We start from the raw sequence: 22,792 nt of genomic DNA on the forward strand, positions 1-22,792 counted from the left end.
CTCTTCAGCATTTTCAGGATGAGAAGCACAGCCCACAAATCCCAGCCTGCAGAAAGGTCAGAGTAATACACAGCTTCTGATGCTCATGATAAGAAAGTAGAGTTCTACTATTTGTTCTGGCTACACTCTAGGATATAATCACAATTTCATATTTACTTTTCATTGTGTCACAGCAGATTTTACAGCAAGTCAGTTTTTCTAATTATACAACACAGGACTGCACAGACAGTACTAACATCAGCCATCTCCCATTCTCTCTTTCACCACTGTGACCCCAGCGCTTCATTGTCACCTGCTCCCAAACTGACTCAAATTAACCTTTATAAAACTATGGATTAGCTTCTTGACTTTGTTCATGATGCAGGCTGCTCAGGTTCCATCAGCAGAGCTGAGGAAGATGGTGAAATACAGTACAGAGGAAGGAAGAAACAGCCAAGAGCAAGCCCCCCTGAAGCTGCGTTACTGCCGAAACCTCCACATCACAACAGATGTCCCGAGATGTGGGGGTTTCAGGCAGGATTTGTGTGTTTATTGAACAGATCATGGAAGTCCTGTTGCAGCACATGTACGTATGTACCGGCTCTTGCACAAACCTTAACTAAACACCCTGTTGTCCCATCATCCTACTCTCTGTCTGCCTTGCACTATCTTCATAAAAACTGCTTTATTTTTTCCATTTCACAACATTTTCTGTGATGGAGATATAACTTAAGAGGTTTCCACGCACAGTTTCTCATTGCCATCCCTGTGCTGCAGTTTTTTGCTCCAGTATGACACTATAAACAACTACCAAAGCAATCTAGCGTAGAACAAAACATCAGCAATACACTTTAGTAAAAATAACCCAGTATATTTCAGCATTTCAGTTTATCATGCAGTTCCCCCCTGCAAGTGCTTCTACTGCAAAGATCCTTTAACAAATCGTTCTTTGCCGACACATTTTGTCTGTCAAAACAGACACAAACATTTTAGCCTCTGTAGAGATGTACATTTAAAAGAAGTATATCCTTTTATTTCAGGCTCGCTCTTCCTAAAACTCTGGCTATTTGGACTAGTCCATTAAATTGACATCTGGCTTTGGTAATTATTGCCTCCAGCTGCTCCTTCTCTGCCCCCTGCCAGGAGCTATTATTCCCCACTTACACCACAATAATTGTTTATTTGATCACCCTTGAAACCAGATCTGCCCCTAGTAGAACTATGTGCTTAAGCACAGCCTGTGGGACCAAGTATACATAAAATCTGACATCATGAACTGCACAGGAGAAAGAATCCACTGTACCATTCATAGTTCGCCAGACTTCATCTTTTTTTCTCCCTCTTCCTTCAAATAGTTCACATTATTTAGGGCCTTTTTGACAGAGTATCTTCTTACTCAAAATTTCCCTATTTCTACTCTACCTTGGTGTGACTGCACAAGCTCCTTCCCACCTTTCCTCTCAGCTGCCATTTTCAACTCCAGACTTGTAGGAGGTGACACCAGGCAAACCCAGTGCTTTGGGAAGTAGAGCAGTTCTGTGAGAATCTTTACAAACTACTTTGGCCAGTTCTCCCAGACCCATGGAACTAAGGCATGATTTATGAATTATGATACCTGGGATGTGGAAAATCAAGTGAAAAACTAAGCACTCTATACCTGGGCAGTTTTAATTGTAAATATTTATACATTTAAATAAAGTAATTACAATTAAATAAGGGTGAAAAAATAATGCAAAGGCACTTGTATCCTATATATTATTTTCATTTTTAGTTTTTAAAATTATTTTTTAATAAATAAACACGCAACTAACTTCTCTGGAAAATTGCTTTCAACTGAAATAATAAAGTAAAAATTAAATATAAAAATATACCATGTTGGTTTAAAGTTATTTTGCTCCTGTGATTTTCCTGATGTTAAATTGTTTGGACTCACAGTAATATAGTCAGTTAATACAGATCTTTCCCTCTCATTGACATTATTTTTCTACAAGTCTTTACTTGAAGTCTCACATACCGGTCAGGCTGATGATTCAGGTTACTTGGTTACCATCAAAATGGCAGAGTACTATCCACATCTGAAATCTACACTGGTATCTCTCCATCACTCTCTTAATCTTCTTCAGTTTACAGCAGTGTATCACTTCCTAATTGCTCTGAGCACTCTTTCCTGTACCTGAAAATATCTCCTATTCTGGATTTCTCAAAAGGCTGTGTGACTCTAGGAAGTGCACAGTGAGATCATACACACCAATCATATGAATGCCATCTTCAAGTCAAACTACTACTTCAAATGTCTAAAATATAATTACAGATATATACCTTCTACTTTAATTTATACATTAAAAACATGCCCTCAAGGTGCCTCCTCTGCAGCTTCTGGGGCCTGCAGACTCAGGTAGGAAAAACATTCCAAGGAGTGAGCAAAAATATTCCAGCTTGGGAAAAACATTCCAAAGAGTGAGCAAAAATATTCCAGCTTGATTGCATCTGTACATCGCAGCAGTAAACTAGGTCATGGCAAAATGGATGAACTCTCAGTTATTGCTTCCTAAGCCATTTGGGACTTAGTGCCAAACCAATACCAGCAAATCTACCAAGAAGGCTTGAAAACCAGTGCAGAAAACACAAGAACTGCTCAAATGCACTCCCAACATGCAACACCTCCTGCAAAGCAAGCCCTTATGGTCTACAGGACCGTTCATTTCAAAGTGATTCAAAATTGCGTAGTGGAATCTAAATGGCACCAATCTAACCTTGCTATGACCAATGCATGGTGAATTCCACCCAGTCTGCATGTGCAAAAAAAAGTTGCATGTGCAGAAAAAGCAGCCCCTCTGTTAACAGCTGCTTCCAAAGCCAGCAAACTCTTCAAAGCTCAAAATAAGAAATTCATTGGTCAGTCCCACAGCCACTCTGACTCCCAACAGCCCATCAACATGGTCTGAATTTCGCTAGGTATAACTCACTTGACCACAGACCACATTTATTAACCTTGTTCCACTGCTGAGTCTTGGTTAGGGCAGAATCACACAAATACATACTCTCAAAGGGGTCTGAATACACGCTGAATAACATAGGTTTTCAGGTTATAAAATTCTTGATGCTTTGTTCTGTTTTTAGTTTATAAACTAAGCTGTTCGTCTAGTCTAATTACTACAATAACATAATGCTGATTGCAAAAAAAGATCTGTGCATCCAAGAGGGCAAACAGTAAAATCTCAAACGAGAAGCAAGCACAAATGTTTTAATATTATAATTTTTCCTGATGTGCAGACTAGGATTGTGGCATCACTATCCCAGATGAATTTCTGAAAACCCATGATGCTTTGCACCTCATGCTCCAAGAAACACACTGACAAATACACACAGATGGATGGGCACTAAAAAAAACCCCAGTATTTTCAACACTACTGCAACCTACAAAGTGGAGACCCGAGCTATGAAGATGTTCAGTGTGCAAAGAGAAGAAATTACTGTTTTCCTCGTCTGAGGAAAAATAATCCTCCAGTTTTAGGCAAGAAACTTTTCTTTTGACCATTAAGGTAAAGTCTGAAAAGTGATGGGTCTTAAGTCAAGTAGGGAGATGAGTCCTTGCGGAACACAGATGCATGACTCTGTTTATTATATTGTTAATACTTGTACAGCTGTGTATATAAGGTTAATGTTTTCAAAGCAAACTCAGGTAAATAACTTGTTTAATGTAAGAAGCATGATGAAAATTTTTAGCTTCAAATAGTATTATTTGAGTCTCCTTCTCTGGAGACATTCAAAAACTGCCTGGACACGTTCCTGTGCAACCTGCTCCAGGTGAACCTGCTTCAGCAGGTGGGTTGGACTAGATGATCTCCAGAAGTCCCTTCCAAGCCCAGCAATTCTGTGATATATCAGGCCTACTTATGTTATTTCTGTAACAGCTGTTAGCCACTGCCCAACTTTCAATAACCTATTTATGCACTTAATCTCGATGTAAATTTTGTCTAGCATCTGTACCAAGAACAGAAGTGCACTTACCCACTTACCCAATCCTATTAGATTTGCATGTGCTTAAGCTTACAAGGGATATATTTAAGCTTCAACTGAAAACGAGAATGTGTCAGACTTTATGTAAAAGAAATTTGAAAAATTATTTTTCCAAATACATAAAATTTTTAGATTTTAGGTTCACCAGACTACCTCACAGAGAATTTAAATTAAGACAGAAAGTTACCCAAAGTCCCAATGCTAGGATGTTTCTTTCACAAGGTAAAAGTGACATTGGGTAAATTAAAATACTTGCTCTGAATTTTTATCCTGCATCAGCTGGGTGAGTTTTCTCCAAGGATTGTACGCGGAGTCTATACTGTAGAGGCGCATGTGCATGGCCAACACGTGAAACAGCTGATCTGAAAGGTAAAGAAAACAGATCGATGATGATTAAGTACAATAAATATTAAATATTTTACATTAAGTTGCCACCCTTTGCTTTATAAGATCCTGAAAAGTCTGCCATCTCATTCCAAATAAGCTGGAAGCCTAACAAGCATATTTTTAAATTTATTTTTTTTAAGGTTTTGAAGATAAGTAAAGTTTCAATAGAAGGCTGTGAACACATGCATGTTTGCAAAAAAATACTGTTTTATCTCCTGAAATTCTGAAACAGAAAGGCTGTCTAGAAAGCTTCAAACAGAACTCAGTTGTTTTTGTGCTCGCTAAAACAACAGTTCCACATACTTAATTACAGGTATTTTTTAAAATCCTGTTTCATATGCTGTCATGTTTCTATGGTTCTACGCCCCCTTCACTTCCCTCTCCAGTTTATGCCAGAAGCTGTGATTTCCTCAACATCTCTTCTAAACAGAGACTGATACACTTCTCACATAGCTTTTATTCCTCTCTCTCACAGCTGAGTTCTGTGCACAACATATCTGAAATTAACCTAAAGTTGCCAGAAGTTCTGGCCTATAGCAGGATCCCTTTGGTTCGTCATCCTTAAAAGGTTATTATTCCATCTGCCTTCATAAGGTTATTTTGTAGGTAAATATTCAGAGAGAAAAAAAGGGAAATGTTGGACCACACCACAATGACACTAAAGTAGCAACAGTCTTTATAACGGCAAAGATTTATCTACACAAGCTGCAGGCAAAGTTTGTGGATACTCAATTTAAAATGTTCTGTATATCTACTGTATCAAAAGTATAATTTGCAAAACACTTCTAGAACCGTTTGAACCAAGGATGCTTCGTTTATTATTTATGTACATTATTCTAGTATCCGATATTAAAATGCACAGTTTTCATTTCTCTATGAATCATATGACCAATACAAATAAAGATAACATCTAATCCTTTCTTCCCTTAAGCAATCTAAGGCAGTAGGCACCATCTCTGTTGACAGCGTTTTCAGAGAGGTATTTGCAATAAGAATCTCAGATTTAATTTCTTTTTCTGTGCCTATAATACAGTTACAGATTAGAAAAAACATCTCTGTCTTCATAGGTTTATACTACAATCATATTTTAAAATACTGTTTCCCGTGATTTTTCTCACTTTTTTCCTCTTATCACACTGTATCTTGCTATTTGCTGCCATGTTTCTTCCTCCTGTTCAATTTTCTGGGACACTGCTGCCTTCCTCCCTTTCATTTTAAATTCCTCTTCCCCCCATCCCCCTTTTATGCTTTCAATTGACCCCTTTGCTTCCTGCTCTCATCATCTCTCTCCCCTCTCTCTACAACCCACTTGCTCAACCTACACACTCACTCACAGGTCCTCTCTTTTAAGTAGAAATAGCAGCTATTAATTTATTTTTCATAAATAGACAATTACTCAGAGGTATGCAATGGCCAAAAATGTCGCATGATGAAGTCAGCTGACTGCCAGAGCCTGAGGGCTGTAATTAGCTCCTGGGGTTTGTAAAATAATTGGAGATGTAGATGGCATTGGAAATGATTGCTGTCACCTGCTTGCTGAATAAAAACAGTCAATGAGGACAAAATCAGTCATTTTTTCTCCTGGCAAGAGATTCTAGCAAAACACTGCTTTGCTGACCAACTTCAAAACCCTGAAAATATACTGATATCTCATCAAAGTAATAAAAAAAAAAAAAATGCCAGTATGGTTTTATTTTTAATGAAACCCATTAAAAAGTATTTGTGTTCCTTCCCTCTTGCCTCTCTGCCACTAAAAGGAATGGAATTTTTTTTCTGAACTGCTCCTTGCCTGAAACAGAAATGGACAACTATTTAAAAAAAAAAAAAAAAAGAAAAGCTTTACATAATTAATTAACACTCTGTTCCTTCAATGGCTATTTTCCTGAGCTTTTACTAATACAAAATTAGGCAGGCAAGCATCAAATTCTTGCACTGGAGAATTTATTTCTAATCTCTAAGTGTGTAACATTTATGGAATCAAGATACATTCTAACATTGACTGAATCTGAACAGAAAATATTGAGTTTAGCAGTCTTGTAAGACAGTATTTTTTTTGTCTGTGAAGGCAGCTATCACGCCTTCACAAGAAAATGTGTTTAGCATGCAAACGTAAAGCTAGGAAGTAGGTAATAAGATATGATAACAATGATTTTTTATGAAATATTTTTTATTAATTGACTTTCAGCCAACACGGCGTAGCCAGGCTTGGTTCTAGAGCCAGGGCAAGCAAGGAGCAGCACTGGTCCCCCAGGAACATAGGTCTGGCAGCTGCTGCCTCCCACGGCAGCCACGCTGAGCTCTGATCCGTCCTCGTCTTTCTGACAAGATTGGCAACAATCAGCAAAAACTAAGGACTAATCAGAGGAAGAAACAAAGGTTTAATTTCTTCACATTCTTCTGTTCCACACCACAGTGACTCCAACTGCTTTACCGCAAATTTACTATGATTATGGAGTATTAGAGAAAGCCAAGGAAAACCCCAGAGCACCAAAAACCTGGAACTGGCAACTTCTTAGTGCTTGGTTCTTGACCACATTCTTACACTTGAGGGACTAGCAGAAATCTGCCTTGGGACAAATGAATATCAGAGTGTTTTTTGCCTGTGTGTTTGTGTGAATGCATCTTTCCAAAACACAAGCATGCAGAATATCCTCCCATTTCCTTATACCCCTCTTTCAAGCTTTAAAATACACTTTAAAACAACACAAACCTCACAAGAAACAAGTAGCAGCAAGACATCAACACGACAAGGGCCCACAACCAACTACCTTGCCTACTCTGGTGAAGAATGGAAACAAAGGCCACCAGGCATTCCAAACCCCTGCACTGGTCACAGCATCACTGATGGCAAACTGTCTCCAGGACAACCCACCTTTGTAAGGTGTGGACAGGATGTGGCTGTAGCTCAGAGTCTCCAAAATAACATTCTCAACAAAACTTGGCAGAAGAATATTAATTTTAGAAAGCACAGCAGTGGCAAAACTTGAGGATTATAATTATGAAGTCACAATAAAATGAGAATTAGAGGTTTATTCATAACAAATTATGAGAAGTAAACTGAAAATAATTTAAATATGGTCCTCCTCTCCTAACGACTTCATAATATTTGAGACAGGCTGGACCCAGTGAAACTGAATAAATATTAAAAAAAATCACAACATTTTAATGCACAATATAACCTATGGCTGCAAGTCATCAGGGGCCTGGCAGGATGCAAGATTTAGGCATTTAAGTGGGCAAGATTATCACTGGCTTCAAAACATGTTCTCATGACTCAAATGTTGCCTACATTGAACCAGCACTGCCTCAATTCTCCCAGCTTATTCAGATGGCCTTTGTTTTCCACAGAACACATGTACAGCTTATATAAAACACTAACAGAATAATTTAGATCACCAGTTAGACATTAGCTTTAACTTCATATTAGCCCTTCTAATTGTATTTCTAAAAATTAAGAAAATAAATCTACTTTTTCCATCCACTGCTGATCTTAGTACACATTCTTTTCAACTCTTCCTACACCAGCTCTACTCCTCAGGGTTATCCTGTTGTGAGAGAGGAGCAATGAACTCAGTTGGAATTGGCCCTTTGAAAAGAGCATCTCAAAGGAGAAGAGCCTGTCTTTGCACGGGGACTGAAGCTCTTCGAGAAAATGTTCTAATGCTGTTCCTCTCATAAAAAACTAAAGAAAACTGGTATTTTGTCTACAGATCCACACTGCCTACACTGCCTGCACCTGCAGATGCCTTCTTTACTATTTCTAGTATTAAAGCACACCGATTTTACAGATCTTGACAAAGCTCTTAAAAATCATCTGCTACACCCAAGTGCACAGAACAGGAGTAGATAAAGGAGATTTCACAGCTCTTTTCATGTCTAGCATAGTATGCACAGCACAAAAGATGACTAGATTCAGAGACACAACCAGATAGGGATTTGATAGATGAACAGCAGAACTTACAAAAAATGCCATATTGAACTGACAAAAATGAGTGATCCAGGAAGTTCCATGCACATTTAAGTTTTGGTTTCACTAGTAATCCTGGTTTAGTCTTTGCCAAAGTGATCTCAAATTTCTACGTGAGTTTTGATGCCTTTTCTTCTTCTATCTTTTTTCCAGTCTCTGAACTGTAAACTCTCAATTTAAAGTTGAAAGCAGAGTTACATTTTTTTTTCTGCTATTAATTCCACTTCTGCAATGTATAGCAATGTACTGTGATAACAATGACAAAGAAAACTAAGGAATTAGCTGACTTTATTTTGATTGCAAAAGTCTGGATGACGTGTTTATTGCCCAGTATCTCTCATATTTATGTTTTAGAAGGACATAAATAACATACCGTGGTCATGAAAATCTCTACTTTGCTCTTTTGAACCAGTCTTTTTTCATTCAAGTGATTAGTATTCATATTTACAATGTCGAAAGATCACAAAACACAGTGACACAGCAATCACTGCAAGTGGGATGGAAAACATCCTTGTCTCAACTGCTGTGTGAAGATTTTACCAGACTAGAGACCTCATGCCCTCCTTCTCCCAAAGCTTGCTGGGACTATCAGGAAGAACGTAGATTATAACAAAAAGCAACCAGATGGGAAGTGATAGTTAATAAGGAGACTGAGGATTCATATTTCTCCTTGTAGAGCTTTATATAGTCCACTTAGCAACAGCAGCTGCAAAAACCTGCTGACAGCATATTCTCATTCATCACTGATCCAGTAGATTGGAATCAATGAAGAAAAAAAATGTGAAGATCAGGAAAAGCCTATTAAGGCATTAAGACATGAGCAGTCTTTACAAAATCTTAAGCCTTAATTGTTGATGAAGCAGCTAATTATCCTCAATATCAAATGTAGTGGCGTATAAAATCAACTTTAGCAATAGAATTCTAACTATCTATCTTTTTCTCTCCCAGGCTAGGAATGAACACTATACCAAGCTTTCCAGGAAATAGTTATGATCATCTGTTGGTGAGAAAAAACGCCTTTTCAAAGTTAGGGTGAATGGATGGGCACCAAAGATCTGCAGATTGCCAGCTCCTAATTAAAAAATTATACAAAAAAACCTCCACAAAACCAAACCAAAAAGCCCAAACCAATCAACCATGGAAACCCACTGTTCCAAGGCAAACAGCATTCCTGAAAACTACTTTTATCTTTCTGATTTTCAGTGGCTGCAGTGAGCTTGGTAGGAATCTTTGCAACCATATTCACATTATTAGATTACAAGAGGGAAACAGTTGCAACTGAGCAATTATTAATTCTTCCTATGGGAACAAACCATACTTAGTGTTTCCAAGTATCACCGGCAATACTGATAAAATGGAGACAGCCATGACTATCAATGTGATTGAAAAAATTATATGGAAAGGGCAGGAAGAGCTTAGAAAACACATCATGTCAAGGTGACTTGCTGTGCTGACATGAACACTAAAAGCACAGATTAAATTGATACTAACATTATAATCAAGACAGATCACACTGCTGAGCCATCTACAAATGCAAAACACAGACTTCAGATGAACATGAGGAGAAAAAAGAAGAAAGGAGAAAAGAGAAAAAAGGAGAAGCGAGCAAAAAAGAGAAAGGAGAAAAAAAGAAACAATGGAACAATACCATTTCTCAATGGTTAGAACCATCACAGAAGTTACGAAGGTGCTGAAAATATTTTTAAGGTGAGTTTACACAAGTCTTAAATACTTCTTTGATGTCCACTTGTAAATTAACAGCCTTTTCAATTAATGCAGCTCATGCTGAAATGCCAGACTCTGCTATCTGTGGGAAACATATGGATAAGAAGTTGCTATACAGGGAAACTGAAGCCAGAGGACAAGGTGATAGAATATTTAAAGCTTCCCAAACAAACCCTAATCCTATCCTTATTACAAAGGGAAAAATTAAAAAAAAAAAAAAAAAAAAGAGAGAAGAAAGCAGCCAGAAAGAAAGAACAACTATTTAAAAGTTTAAAGGAAGAAAAGACTAGATTATAACATTTACATACTCAAGTTAAAGATACAAAGGTCATTCAGAGAAGTCTTTCTTATTCAGCCTTATAATATTATGTTCTGAAGCTGTTCTACAAATACGATAACATTGAAAACAAAAAGCTAAACATCAGATCTCTTATACTTTATAAAAGAGAGAAGTAAGACCTGTACAATTGTTATATATCATCATTATCCCCTAAACCCAAGAAGATTTTCAAGGCCACAGACTCTAAAAGTGTAATAAGGTCCTCAAAATAGGACTTGATTTTTAAGAAGGCTCTATTTCCATTTTTGGTTGGATACTCTTCAGTAACACACACTCATGCAAACACACATACAAAACTTTAAACCTTGAAATGGCAATTTTACAGCCAAATTTTCTTCATCAGTCTTCTCGCACAGACTCAATCACCAACGCTAACAGCTACATTAATCATTCTTAATTTTACTTCCCAAGAGCAGCTGCCCTGCTGGTGCGAGCTACTGAAACAGCTCTTGACCTGTTTGCTCCCACCATCCTCGCTGACGCTTCTGGCTGTAGCAGCTCACCTGGGACAACACATTCTGTTTTCTGCAATATCTAATCACCCAACTTCACAGTTGTTACAAGACTAATACAGAGCAGTGCGCTTAATCACAAGAGAGACACCTCATTACCTTGCACATAAGAAAACCAAATATATTTTAGAATACTTCTGCTGGACCTGATATGAATGACATTCAAAAAACAAAAGCCATTTCAATCCTGTGCACGCAAGACTTTAACAAAATAGTCTTCAAGTTCTAGATAGGGTATGGATTTTTAAAATCATTCTTTCCTCACTGCATAGGACAATGAAGAAGTTGAAGGTACGTTTTAAGTGAAACTTTAAAAGCAGGATTACCTCTTGGAAAAAGAAATCAGTACGGAAAGAAAATAAAATCTATTCTAGAATATTTATCTAATGAAGTACAATTTTTTTATCTCTAAATGCATCAATATGGAAGGGGCACTGAAGAAAACTCATATAATCATGTAATGGTTTAGTTAAAACAAATCCTGCTATATATGGAAAAGTAATTCTGCTCCCACTAGTCATATTTAGCCTAACATCCAATACTAAATACCATAACACTGAATGGCAGTACCATACAGGTCTGTTCCAGAAGAATGCCATTACCTTATATTAAAAATGAGCCCATTTTAATGCAAGATTGAACACGACTAGTTTGCTACATAACCATTTTACAAAACCAATACAGAACACAACCAGCGTGTGAACATTTTAACAATTAATAGATGACATTTATGTCTCCATGCTGTTTAAAGCAACAGCACATTCACAGACATAGTACCTTTCACCTGAAAGCTTTAAGCACCTTCTTCAATTCTTCTGAAGTGCAAAGCAGAAACTACAACCAACAATATGGCTGATTTAGACCTAAATGAGAAAATTTACCATTTCACCCAGAAGTGTGAATGAAAGCAGGTGCATTGCAGTTAAATGCTGTCCCTACCCCTTCATCAGAAATATGCACTAGAATCCTTAAAGTAACGCAACTGCCTAAGGAAAAAGCACTATTGCCATGTGTGACACACTCAATACCAAGATTACAAAACAGTTTAAGAAAGAAAAATAGTAAACAAATAATATGCAATGTATTATAAGTAGAAACAACAAGAAATCTTATGTTAAAAACAACAACAACAAAAAAATCATCAACATGATTTTCTATTATAAGAAATGCTCTCCCAATTCCAGATTAAGCTCTTGTGTGCAAGTACATGAAAACAGCCAAATCACATAATGGGGACAATAATTTATTCTGTTTAAATACACACACTAGTCTGACGACAAGGATTTAAAATGAAGTTTTCCTTACTGGATTATTTTACTCTTTATATAGACAACTAATGCACAGATGATTTGCTGCTACCAAAATGTGATCTATTTCATAAATATTTTAAATTTTGTAAACTGAGTTGTATTTTTAAAAAGAATAGTCGACATAGTCCTACTTAAAGCTTCTTCTTAAGAAGACGTTTTTCCTACTTCAAGTGTGGTAAGTATCTTCAACTTTCTCTAAGTTTAGTTTGTTCCAGTAATCTATTGTGTTGAACAGAAAACACTGGTTCATTTTCTGAGACACACAGAACAGTAAAATTGCTGGAAAAATAGGTATGAGATATGAATTTAAACAGAACTTAAGTTTGTTTGTTTTGTTGAAGTAACAATCCAGCGTAAGACAATTCTCTAGTGGAGATATTCTTCATATATAATTTCTAATTTTGTAGTTCTCCAAAAAGAAATTCCTCCTATGATTACAGTGTTCTTCATGCATTTCAAGACTTGAGGAATAGTTATTAAAAATCCAGACTGATCTTTTCACTGGCTGTCAACAAAAGGTATAGCTGCCTTTTAAAACCAGGTCCTAAGTATGTAACAGCCCTTCTTTATGTAAGATGAGGTTGAAGGGATGGTGTGGTAAGTATAAGAAAAAAATTAAACCCTGTATTATACAAAGCACTTTGTGTCTTTCTTTCTCTCTCTCTTTTTTTTTTTTTCCTTAAAACCCCCAATCAAACAATAACTACTTTGAGGTAGTTCCTCTCTTGGTGTCAACTGATATAGTTCAAATAGAAATAATGAAGCTCTATAGATGAACACCGAGGAAGATTCCCAGCACTCTGTGATTCAACCATTCTCTGCAAAGTCACAATCTTCCAGCACTTACTGACATTAGTTGCTGATAAAGCACCATGAGAAAAAAACATTACTTTACATATATATATATACACACACACACACACATATATATAGGTTTTAAATAGGTACATGCAACGCAAATTTGAAACTGATATGACATCAAAAATTCCACAGGGTTTTAAGATATAATTAATGTACTTGATGCCACTTTTATCTTGAAAAAAATATAATACCAAGAAGCTGAAATCTCTTGACTTTGAAAAGCTAGCAGTAAGATAAAAATACGACCTTACAGATTACAGGCTGCTTCCCTGCATACATTCTTCTATCCTTCAAAATGTCAAAACTTATAAAAATCTTACATGGCTAGTAAAGCCATGTGAAAACAGGGGTACACTCTCATCATATGTAAAGTTATTATACATTTTTTCACTTTAACTGTTTCAAAGACTTTAGAATTTTAAGCTGAAATCTCCACCCTAAGCTGCTCATCAGAGTCTTCCAAATAACGTGCCTGTGAAACAGGCAACACATTGACTACGTTGCTAAAATTCAGATAGAAAGTGTGCATCTTACTAGGTGAACATACAATTAATATATTGTAATCCAAGTAGAAGTTATCTGTAGAGCCTTGATTTTATTAAAAGCTTCAAATTTGCAAACAGTGATCTAGCAATGTTCTTTTAACACACACAGTTTTCTTGCTCTGCTGTAAAAGGGAGATAATCATGGCAGGGGAAGACAATGTGCAGTGGGATTTAAAACTACTCGCAAATCACAACACATGAATGAAATCAATTGAACTGCATCTCCTGGCAGGAACGGAAGGCTCTTATCCTAGCGGATGTGGACAGCATAGCACGTGCTGGGATTTCTTTGGCAGCTCATCACTGCAAATGATGAGGAAAGCATCACCCACAATTCATGTACCAAAAGGCAGAGGTGTTCCCGAGCTTTCTGACATTTTTACTACTGAATCTGTCCCGATGATGTATGAACTTGATTTAAACAAACATTAGTAGTAGTAGTAGTAGTAGTAGTATTCTGGCAGGCTTTCCAATTTTTCCAGACAAAAGAAAATGTCCATTCCTAATGTTTATATTCCAGTAAAAGACTAGATTTCATGTTACAAAAAAAGCACTTCTGTCAACCAAAAGTGCTTTATTTGCCAAATATTACAGGTTTCTGAACAATGAAGATTTAAGAGCTTTTACCAAAGAAAATTTCTAAAACTCTCATGTCAATGAAAGAACCAGGGAAATTAAAGACACAGGACAAGGTAGCTGCAGATTCCTAAGTATGAGACCTAGTCATGAGCTACATTAGCACTAGGAAAAACAAATTTCTTTCCTATTACTAGCAACAGTGAAGGTGAAACAACGCTTTGCTGAGTTACCCCTAAAATACTTCTAGTTTTACTAATAAAAATGGGAAATTTTAAAAAGATATTACATGGATACTCCCACAATTGATTTCTAAATAGATTATACCCACAACACACGAACAGCTCTAATGAATATTTTGTGCAAATTACATTTTGGATCTCTCAAATTGCAACAAAAGCCAAAGACTCATTATGGCAGTAAAAAAGGCTCATAAAAGAAAATCTTGACATAATTTAGAAAAAGTTAGGAAAAAATCTAGACACTTTTATTCAGTATTCTAATAATTTATATTGCACTTCATAACAGAAAACTTACTTAAACATGATCTTTTCCCAGCTGTGCTTGCACCTCCTGAACATAAATTGCCTCCTCGATGGACCAGCTCAAGTTCCAAGTTTGTTCTGCAAGAAGAACATTACACTGTTGAACAGAACAGCATTGTTCAAGCTTCTACGGACACAAGAGTCACCACAAAATCCCAGCCTACACTAAATGAAAGAATGCTGTGAACTAACCTTTAATGGGAGATACTGCTAAACTATGACTCAGAATAAAACAAACTTTATCAATTTATTGCCATATGTGATTTAAAGTGGTTTGATTAGCAAGTACTATATTAAGAGAGCTGCTGTAGTTGTGATTGAAGAATAAAAAATTGTTAGTTCTGAGGCTTTTTTTCTGTATGCACACACAACTCATTGATAATAAGTCAATTTATGTGCAAATCTGAAAAGACAATATACAGATCGGCTAAATTTAAATCAATCAGATATGTCTGAAAAGTGTTCTCTTCATTGGCAGGGCTTTTGTTTTGCTCTAAACAAACAGTACAATGGATAAGCCATCAAGTAACTAAGTATGAAAACAGTCTAAATTATAATGGAAGCACTGACCTTTATAGATAAGTTAGTTAATAAAAGCCTTGGAGGTTAATTCTGAATGAAACGCTGGTATTCACTGCAGCTCATTAGTATGAAACAGGAGTTGTGTCACTGAATCTCTGTGTCACACTGATGCTTGCTTGCTTAGTATTATTGGAACCTGATACTTAGGCACCAATTGTTTAGGCCAAATTCGATAGCTTTGTTTAATTTTGGAATTGGATGTTTCAGTATTGCATTATCTTTTACCCCCAAGTCTTTGAGCAAACAATTTACATTATGTTCTCTGAGAGTTTGTTTTAGTAAGTCAACATATATTCCATGAATTAAAATAAAGGAATATAATTATACAATCATATTCTAAAATGTTATTTTGCTAATATAATCCAAACTACAAAGCTCAGCCTAAACCTATTTGTCCTTTAACTAAATCTCAAACAATTTTAGGTTCAATATAATGTGACTTAATGCGTATGAAAATCTATTCTAGAATTTTAGGCACATAATATATCTAAGCTAAGGACACCCCCCCCCATATATTTAAGAAGAAACTACAGGATGACTATTTTATGCAAAACAAATTATTTTTTAAGAATTTTAGTTTTATCGGTTTGAAAGAATAATACATTTTTATGTGCAGTGTTTGTTAAGATACTTTCATATGCTTTTAAAATAGTAACATTTCAGAATATTGCTATCCCTGAATTTGCAGCCTATGCCACCCATTTCTGAAGGAACGCTTTAATCCTCTCTACTCAGAAAAGGCAATTTAACATTGATAATGTGCCTGCTCAGAGCTCCATCTGGTAGCTGCTGATAAGGGCATCTGTGTGACAGGGGAATTTTCCACTCTTCAGGCGATTTACAGTGCTCACTGAACTTCTAAAAATCTACCAGCAAGGAAGCAGGGACAGGGATTTCATATTAGTGGACAAAATAGCAACTGTAGATCAGCATGTGCTCGTTCATTGCAGGAATAAAGGAAAACCGTTTCTACAAACCTTCTGATAACTAATTTGTAGAACAAAATTAATGGCAGTCTTCCCTTAAAACCAAGATAATTAAGATTTAAATCAAAAACACTACCTGAATGTCTAAGAACAACTTTCTAGATCTAGAATTTTACATTTCCTTTCACCAAAAAATATGTACAATTTAAAAAAAATAACCTCAGAGACAATTCTGAAAAATCCCTTCTTGATACGTACGAGGTGTTATATAGTACTTTTTTCTATAATCAATGTAAAGAGAGAGATACCTGGAAACATACATTCCATCACATGTATCATACCAACTCTCACCTCCCACACTGCTTTGTTGACTGGCCCACCTCATCAAAAACGGCAGGTTATAGTTCAGCTTTCTTGGAAATGTAAACATTAGCCTTTTCCTCTGAGGTATCCCAAAATATACCTAAACTTTGGCATAAAAATGCACAGTAGGGAAAGCATCTTCTGTGAAACTGAACACTTGTCCTTTACAAAACGTTCTACATCGGGTACAGCCCTGACTCATTTTTGAGGGAGACTATTGAAGCTCCTCAATTCAAGCTCCCTTCTACTTTGAGGATCTGAGTAGCATCTGCCCTCTACTGAAGAAAAGCAGAGCTCTCAGTGTCTATGCTCTCATCAATGAAGAAAAACCCTGGGGCATGTCATAGAAGACTGGAACACAGAGTGGTCTCCAAAAGCACCCTTAGCTCTCTCAGCCCCCTCAACATGAAGGAAAGAGAAGGAGAAAGAAAAATCTACATGAGTGACTGTTTTCTTTATCTAGAAATCTTTGTGTCATTCATTGGAGCAAAAGATTTTGTAGAACACTGGCTTTATCTTCCTCACTCACAGAAAAAAAACTAAGAAGATGGATTTTTGCTCAGCTGTACAGACTTCTGACAAAAAAAATCAGCCTTACTTTATCCCTTCTTGTGGGCTTCCATTAAAGCAACACATTGCGAGTGGGAAGGGTGACTGTGTATTTCTTATAATTCATGTCAGGACAGAGTAGGGGGAAATCACAATGCAATGCCCTTTCCAGAAAGAGAACATGTTTGGATGGACCTCCCCTTTCTACTAGGACAGAATAATCAAGGAAAGCACTACCATTTTTTCCATTTTACTTTACAAAGACAACATATACATAAAAAAAATTAGACACTGAGACACAAACTGGAACACAAACTGGAAGGAAAGAACACAAGGTTCTTATATTAGTCTGTACACAGCTGACAGCAAAAACAACAGCTTTGTTTACAGAGACAATGAGACCTATTGCCATGCGACACAGAAACAGTCCTCCAAGATGCTGCCACAAATGGGAGTCATCAATGTTACCAATGTGGAGCTATTAAAATTAAAGCTAGGCACACGTGATTTGTGAATGACACACTATACTAATCTCATAAATGTCAGCAAAGACAAGGAGGGCTGCATACAAGAAGGGCGTATGTTTAACAAGGTAAGACTGGCAGGATAGGGGAGGTAGCCAAGGAGCTGCTCTTCCAGCTGTCTGTGGAAATCAGGATGTCAAGACCCTGAGTGCCTCATTGGCCAGGAAAGCAGACAGGGGCCAGCATGTGCTTGTAACTTCTTTTCTCTGCTACCAGTGACATCTGGCTGGGTAAGCAAAAGTGACGAAAAGTAAGTTCCCATTTTCCTGAAGCAGAAAGCATAAGCTGCAGCAAGTGGCTACATCTTGTTTAACCAGTAGTATTCCCGTTCCAGCATGTGGAAATCCAGTTCAAAGCTGGCCTCCGGCTGTACACTAGCAGCTTTTCAGAAGACTGCAGGTGATGTCATTTTCTGATTGAAAATGGAACATGACTTATAAGAAGATTAAGAGTGTCTAATTCTCTTACAAAGATATAGAGTCAATAAAAATATCATTGCGTTCACATGCTTTATTTAAACAATGGCTACTTATCATCTTGACCACCTTATCTGCATGTTAGATTAAATACCAGGAAGACATGAGTAACAGCTGTAGATAGTCTAACCAAAAACAATGAAATGTTTCAGAATACATGAAACTAGAAACTAGGTAACTGCTTGGTAAGGAACACAAGAATATCATTACCTCAAAAATAATTGGATGGAAGTAAGGAAGAAACAGGCTGAATGACAGGAATAACTTCCAGAAAGCAATTAAATAATTCTGTAATCTAATTGTGGATAGTCCATAGTTCGGTTACTTAAACAAGACGTACTAAAATCATGCAAAGAAAACTCACTCTGGGAGATGACCAGCTCAGTTACACATTTATTTCCACAAATACAAACTCTAAGGCTACTTTAAAAGATTTTTTTTAAAACCTGTAGTTTCTATGTAATTATCAAGTAATAGAAGCCTGTAAATGTGGATTGCTGAATTGAAAGGCAAGAGAAATTAACCATTTTGTAGTGGATCTGCCAGGCACCCTCACAAGTGATCTTATGAGTTACGGTAATAACATAGAAGGCTGGATCCAACACTTGAAACCTTTCAGCCACAGTTAAAGGGAAAATTGCTGACACCAGTCTTAATCTAACAAGAAGAGGTCACAACGATGCAGGTGACAATCAAATGCTGTTCTGGTTGGAGCTATTTTTTACTCTTGGAATGAAAACAAAGATCTTGAGCTTACGGTGTTAATATAAAAATAATAAAATATAGATATATTTAACATGTGTTTAGATAGCATTTTAAAAATTCTATGGCATTACACCCAGAAATATATTATAACATCACTTTTGTACCTTAAATGACATGTCAAGTTATGGTTACAAGTAATCATATTTTTATATGGGAAATACTAATTTTGTGTCATTTTTATTTTTTGAAGGATATTAAATTGTATTGACCAACTACATCGTTGCTAAAAATCTCAACATTATTTATCTTTTTATAGCATATACCACTTAAAATAATGTAGAATAATCTTCTAATTTGCTATGTATAAAATTTAATTGCTCTTCTTAATGAAGGCACAGTTAAGATACTTTTGAAGAAGACAGCTATATATTGCTACTAATAAAATTATACAATAATACACATTGGAAGAGAAGTTTGGAGATCAGATCGTCTACCTTTCTATCAAAAGCTGAGCTTTAGATTTGATATCCAGCAAGTGCTGAGCCAAGTCTTGAATATTTTCAACTGCTTATAGACTAAAGATACTCAGCAACTGGAGTTTATAAAACTGTAGTAAAAAATGCTACTAGATGATATAACTTGTGTGCTTGTACTTTCTCTGCAGTCAGCACCTGTCCTGCAGGCCTCAGTAAGTCAGAGTTTAGAAAATTACTTGCTTAATGAGTATTTCAACATCTTCATATGGGAAAGCCCTGTGTTACAGTAAATGTGAACATCAATGGCATAAATGGGAGGAGGTACTGTTTGATTTTCTTGGAGACAGTGTCTGTGGCACTGACAGCTGTAAAACTGGAATCAAACATCACAGAGAAAATGCTGACAGCTTTGACACTTTTTTACAAGACTTATTCACATGATGAGAGATTTCTGGTTGCTGATGTAGAAAAGGCTCTTTCTGTGATCCTCCTTTAAGTAAATAAAACTAATGTATGATGCAGAGATTAAAAATACTTTGTGACTTAAAAACCAGCAATATGGCAGTGACACATAAATAATCTCATTCTGGTAAATGGTAGTAGAGGAGACTGGACAGTTTGGGAAAGGAAGGCGGAAAAAGAAATTCAAGGTAAATTTCTGATATATGAAAATCAAAACCATGAATAAAGAAGAAAACTAAATAAGCATGAGACAAAATCTTCTCCATCTTTTGTGCCACTGCCGCATATACGAAAAATGAACTGAGAGGCACATTTTTCCATCTTGCATATGTCTCCAATTGAAAACCAGAAAAATGTAACCTTGATGTACTAAGTACTCAAAAAGTACTTTTAGGAGAGGATGGTTGTTTTTTTTTTTTTAAGAAGAAAACTATCTGGTAAGTTTAGTGAGAAACATAAAAATAGAAAAACATACCTACCTGGCTACTGAATACATAAATAGAAAATCGTTGTCAGGTGATCCAGGACTCTTACTATAATCCGTATACTTCTTCTGTGTGGTACTTTTTATATCTTTCATTACGGATTCCATTTCTTTACTGAGATTGGTTTCAGACTATGAACAAAGACACAAAAGAAGATTAGCTAATTTGACCTGAAGAAATGCAATAGCTGATTGCAAAGCATAGCACTTTCAGGTTTACAAAAACACATTTGCAGGTTATGAAAAAATACACATTAAAAGCCAGTATTCTGTCTCACAGAAGGGTTAAAATATTCTGAGTTATTCTGATTTTTTCTGAATACGAAAACATTACTGCTTTGTCAAGTTCAGGAATCTTACTGCTTGTGTTATTTTGAAATATATTTGCATTGCACAAATACACAAAAATAACACAAGGTATCTCTGTCAAGAGTGGAAGGCTAGCAAAATTTAATGGAATATATTTCAGAAAGACCTCATGAAACTTTGTAATACATGAGCATCTGAAAACTGCTCTTTCTGTAAAACAAATAATCCATACCTTAAAATGATCTTAATAGACATTCTTTACACAGCTTCCAGTTACAAGGATATTGGTGTTTTTACATTGTAAAGACATGAGAAATGAAATTTATATTACATGGTTCAATTCTATAATATGTAAGCTACTATGGAGAGAAGTGGGTATGTGTTCCATAAAAATTTATATTAATCACATTTTCTCATAGCTTTTAAATTGCTTATTTTTAGTAGGTAGTGCAAAAAGTTCTGTAAATATTTAAAATTTCTATATATTAAAAAAAGATTATGCTGTCTTCCACGTCAGAAGAAAATGAAGTTTACCAGGTTGTCAAGTTTCTAAGAGGTCACATATGCAACAAAACGTAAAAAATGAAAGGTAGAGGCAAATTAACAAGGATCTTTCTGCCTTACACTGATGCTTACTGGGAAAGTTCCCAGCTGTTCTTGAAGATCTTCCACCTCTTGTACAAGATCTTGCATACACTTGTTGCTATGACTTTGCCACAGGCTTCTTTCCGTGTTGTTTCCAGGATAACAAGGAAGAACACTGTTAGCAAACTGCCTACAGAGGGGACAGGTAAATTCTCCTTTGTCCACTGAAAAACCCTGGAGGACCTGGTCATTCTAGAAGAAAATAAAGAAGATGTAGCTGAAATTTGCAAAACATTATAATTTTTAGTTTGGTATTCTATGTGTATAGCCAAAGAACAAAGCCTAAAAACAAAAACTGTAAGAAAAGAATAATTAGAATAGTTCCTCTTTTTAGTGAAAAAGACTCTCTTACAATCCTCCAACTCAAATAATTTTCCTAATTTGAATTACTCCTCATTGTCAACAATATCCCCATAATGAACCAGAAATATTTCAATGGGATATTCCGAACATTTGACATGTTGTCTTATTTTACCAATTCCCATAAAGTTTGAGACTCCCTTGATAAGATCTTTTAATTTATCAAGAGGCAATTTTATTTTCAGAGTAAAGCCTGAAAAACCTTATCAAGTAGCCATTCAAGGGTAGCATAACAAAAACCCTGATTATTTCTTCTTTATCATGAAGGTCAGAAAAATGAACACAGAAGCAGGTGTTGGGAAACAGGGACATCTCCCAAGTGCTCCTGTTACCAACAAGCAGCCTTGCTTCAGCTTTACGAATTGCCTCAACAGTTTTCCCCTCCTGGGAGAAGAGAACGGCTACGTTAACAGTGACTAGAACTCAAACTTCAAGCAAGCAGCCCCAAATGGTGAGGCATTCTGGTGAGCTTCCTTTTACATACCTTTCTGGATGTTGATATCTGATTGTGTTATGTAAAAAGAATTGGTTTATCCAGATGAATACAAGTCTACATAAATTATTTTGGTACTAAGAATGATAAAATTATTATGCACTCATCTAGGTAGTAGTAATACAAGCAAATACACACAAAACTTCACTTAAACAATCTAGAAATCCCACAAATACTATGAGATAGAATAAGAGTTTCTTTCGACTTTAGGTGAGAATCCACCAGAAAAGGGACTTCGGTGTCTAAATGATGCAAAAGGTTACTTTTCAAGATTCTGCAAAATGAGATTCTACCACGACGAAAGCCCAGATTCTGCTTAATTATCTTGATAGCACAATTACCCCTGAAAGCATCTTTACAGTCGTATGGAAAAGAACAATTCATCATGGGATCAAATAAAGGCGGAACAGTTTCCAGTTTCTCTAGAGGTAAATACCAAAGAATTGCTCATAGTTTTTTTCTCAAAATGGAAACAAATCAACAAAGTTTATGAAAAACTAAAAGTAAAAAAAATTTTTTAAAAATTCAAAAGCAGTTTCATATGCGAGAAGTCACCATTTAGTCTTTATTTTACTACACTAAATACTATAACACAGAAAGAAATGATTGCTTAAAACCTGATGACTTCTGCCACTGAGCTTGTGGTAATGTTCTCTGGTGCCATTCAGGGA

The 22,792-nt window shown here is 36.1% G+C and overlaps 1 protein-coding gene across 1 annotated transcript in view; it reads right to left on the bottom strand.

The window, feature by feature from the left end:
* Positions 1-22,792, bottom strand: part of UBR3 (ubiquitin protein ligase E3 component n-recognin 3) — a 120,285-nt gene that overhangs the window by 22,593 nt on the left and 74,900 nt on the right. Inside the window, exons 28-31 of the mRNA XM_082055473.1 lie at positions 21,260-21,460; positions 20,310-20,446; positions 14,760-14,845; positions 4,256-4,361 (exon numbers count right to left, since the gene is read on the bottom strand). Coding sequence (XP_081911599.1) covers positions 4,256-4,361; positions 14,760-14,845; positions 20,310-20,446; positions 21,260-21,460 — 530 coding nt within the window. The remainder of the gene's footprint in view (positions 1-4,255; positions 4,362-14,759; positions 14,846-20,309; positions 20,447-21,259; positions 21,461-22,792) is intronic.

The sequence above is a fragment of the Streptopelia decaocto genome (genome assembly GCF_964273445.1).
Source record: "Streptopelia decaocto genome assembly, chromosome: 6".
In the NCBI taxonomy this organism is placed as follows: domain Eukaryota; kingdom Metazoa; phylum Chordata; class Aves; order Columbiformes; family Columbidae; genus Streptopelia; species Streptopelia decaocto.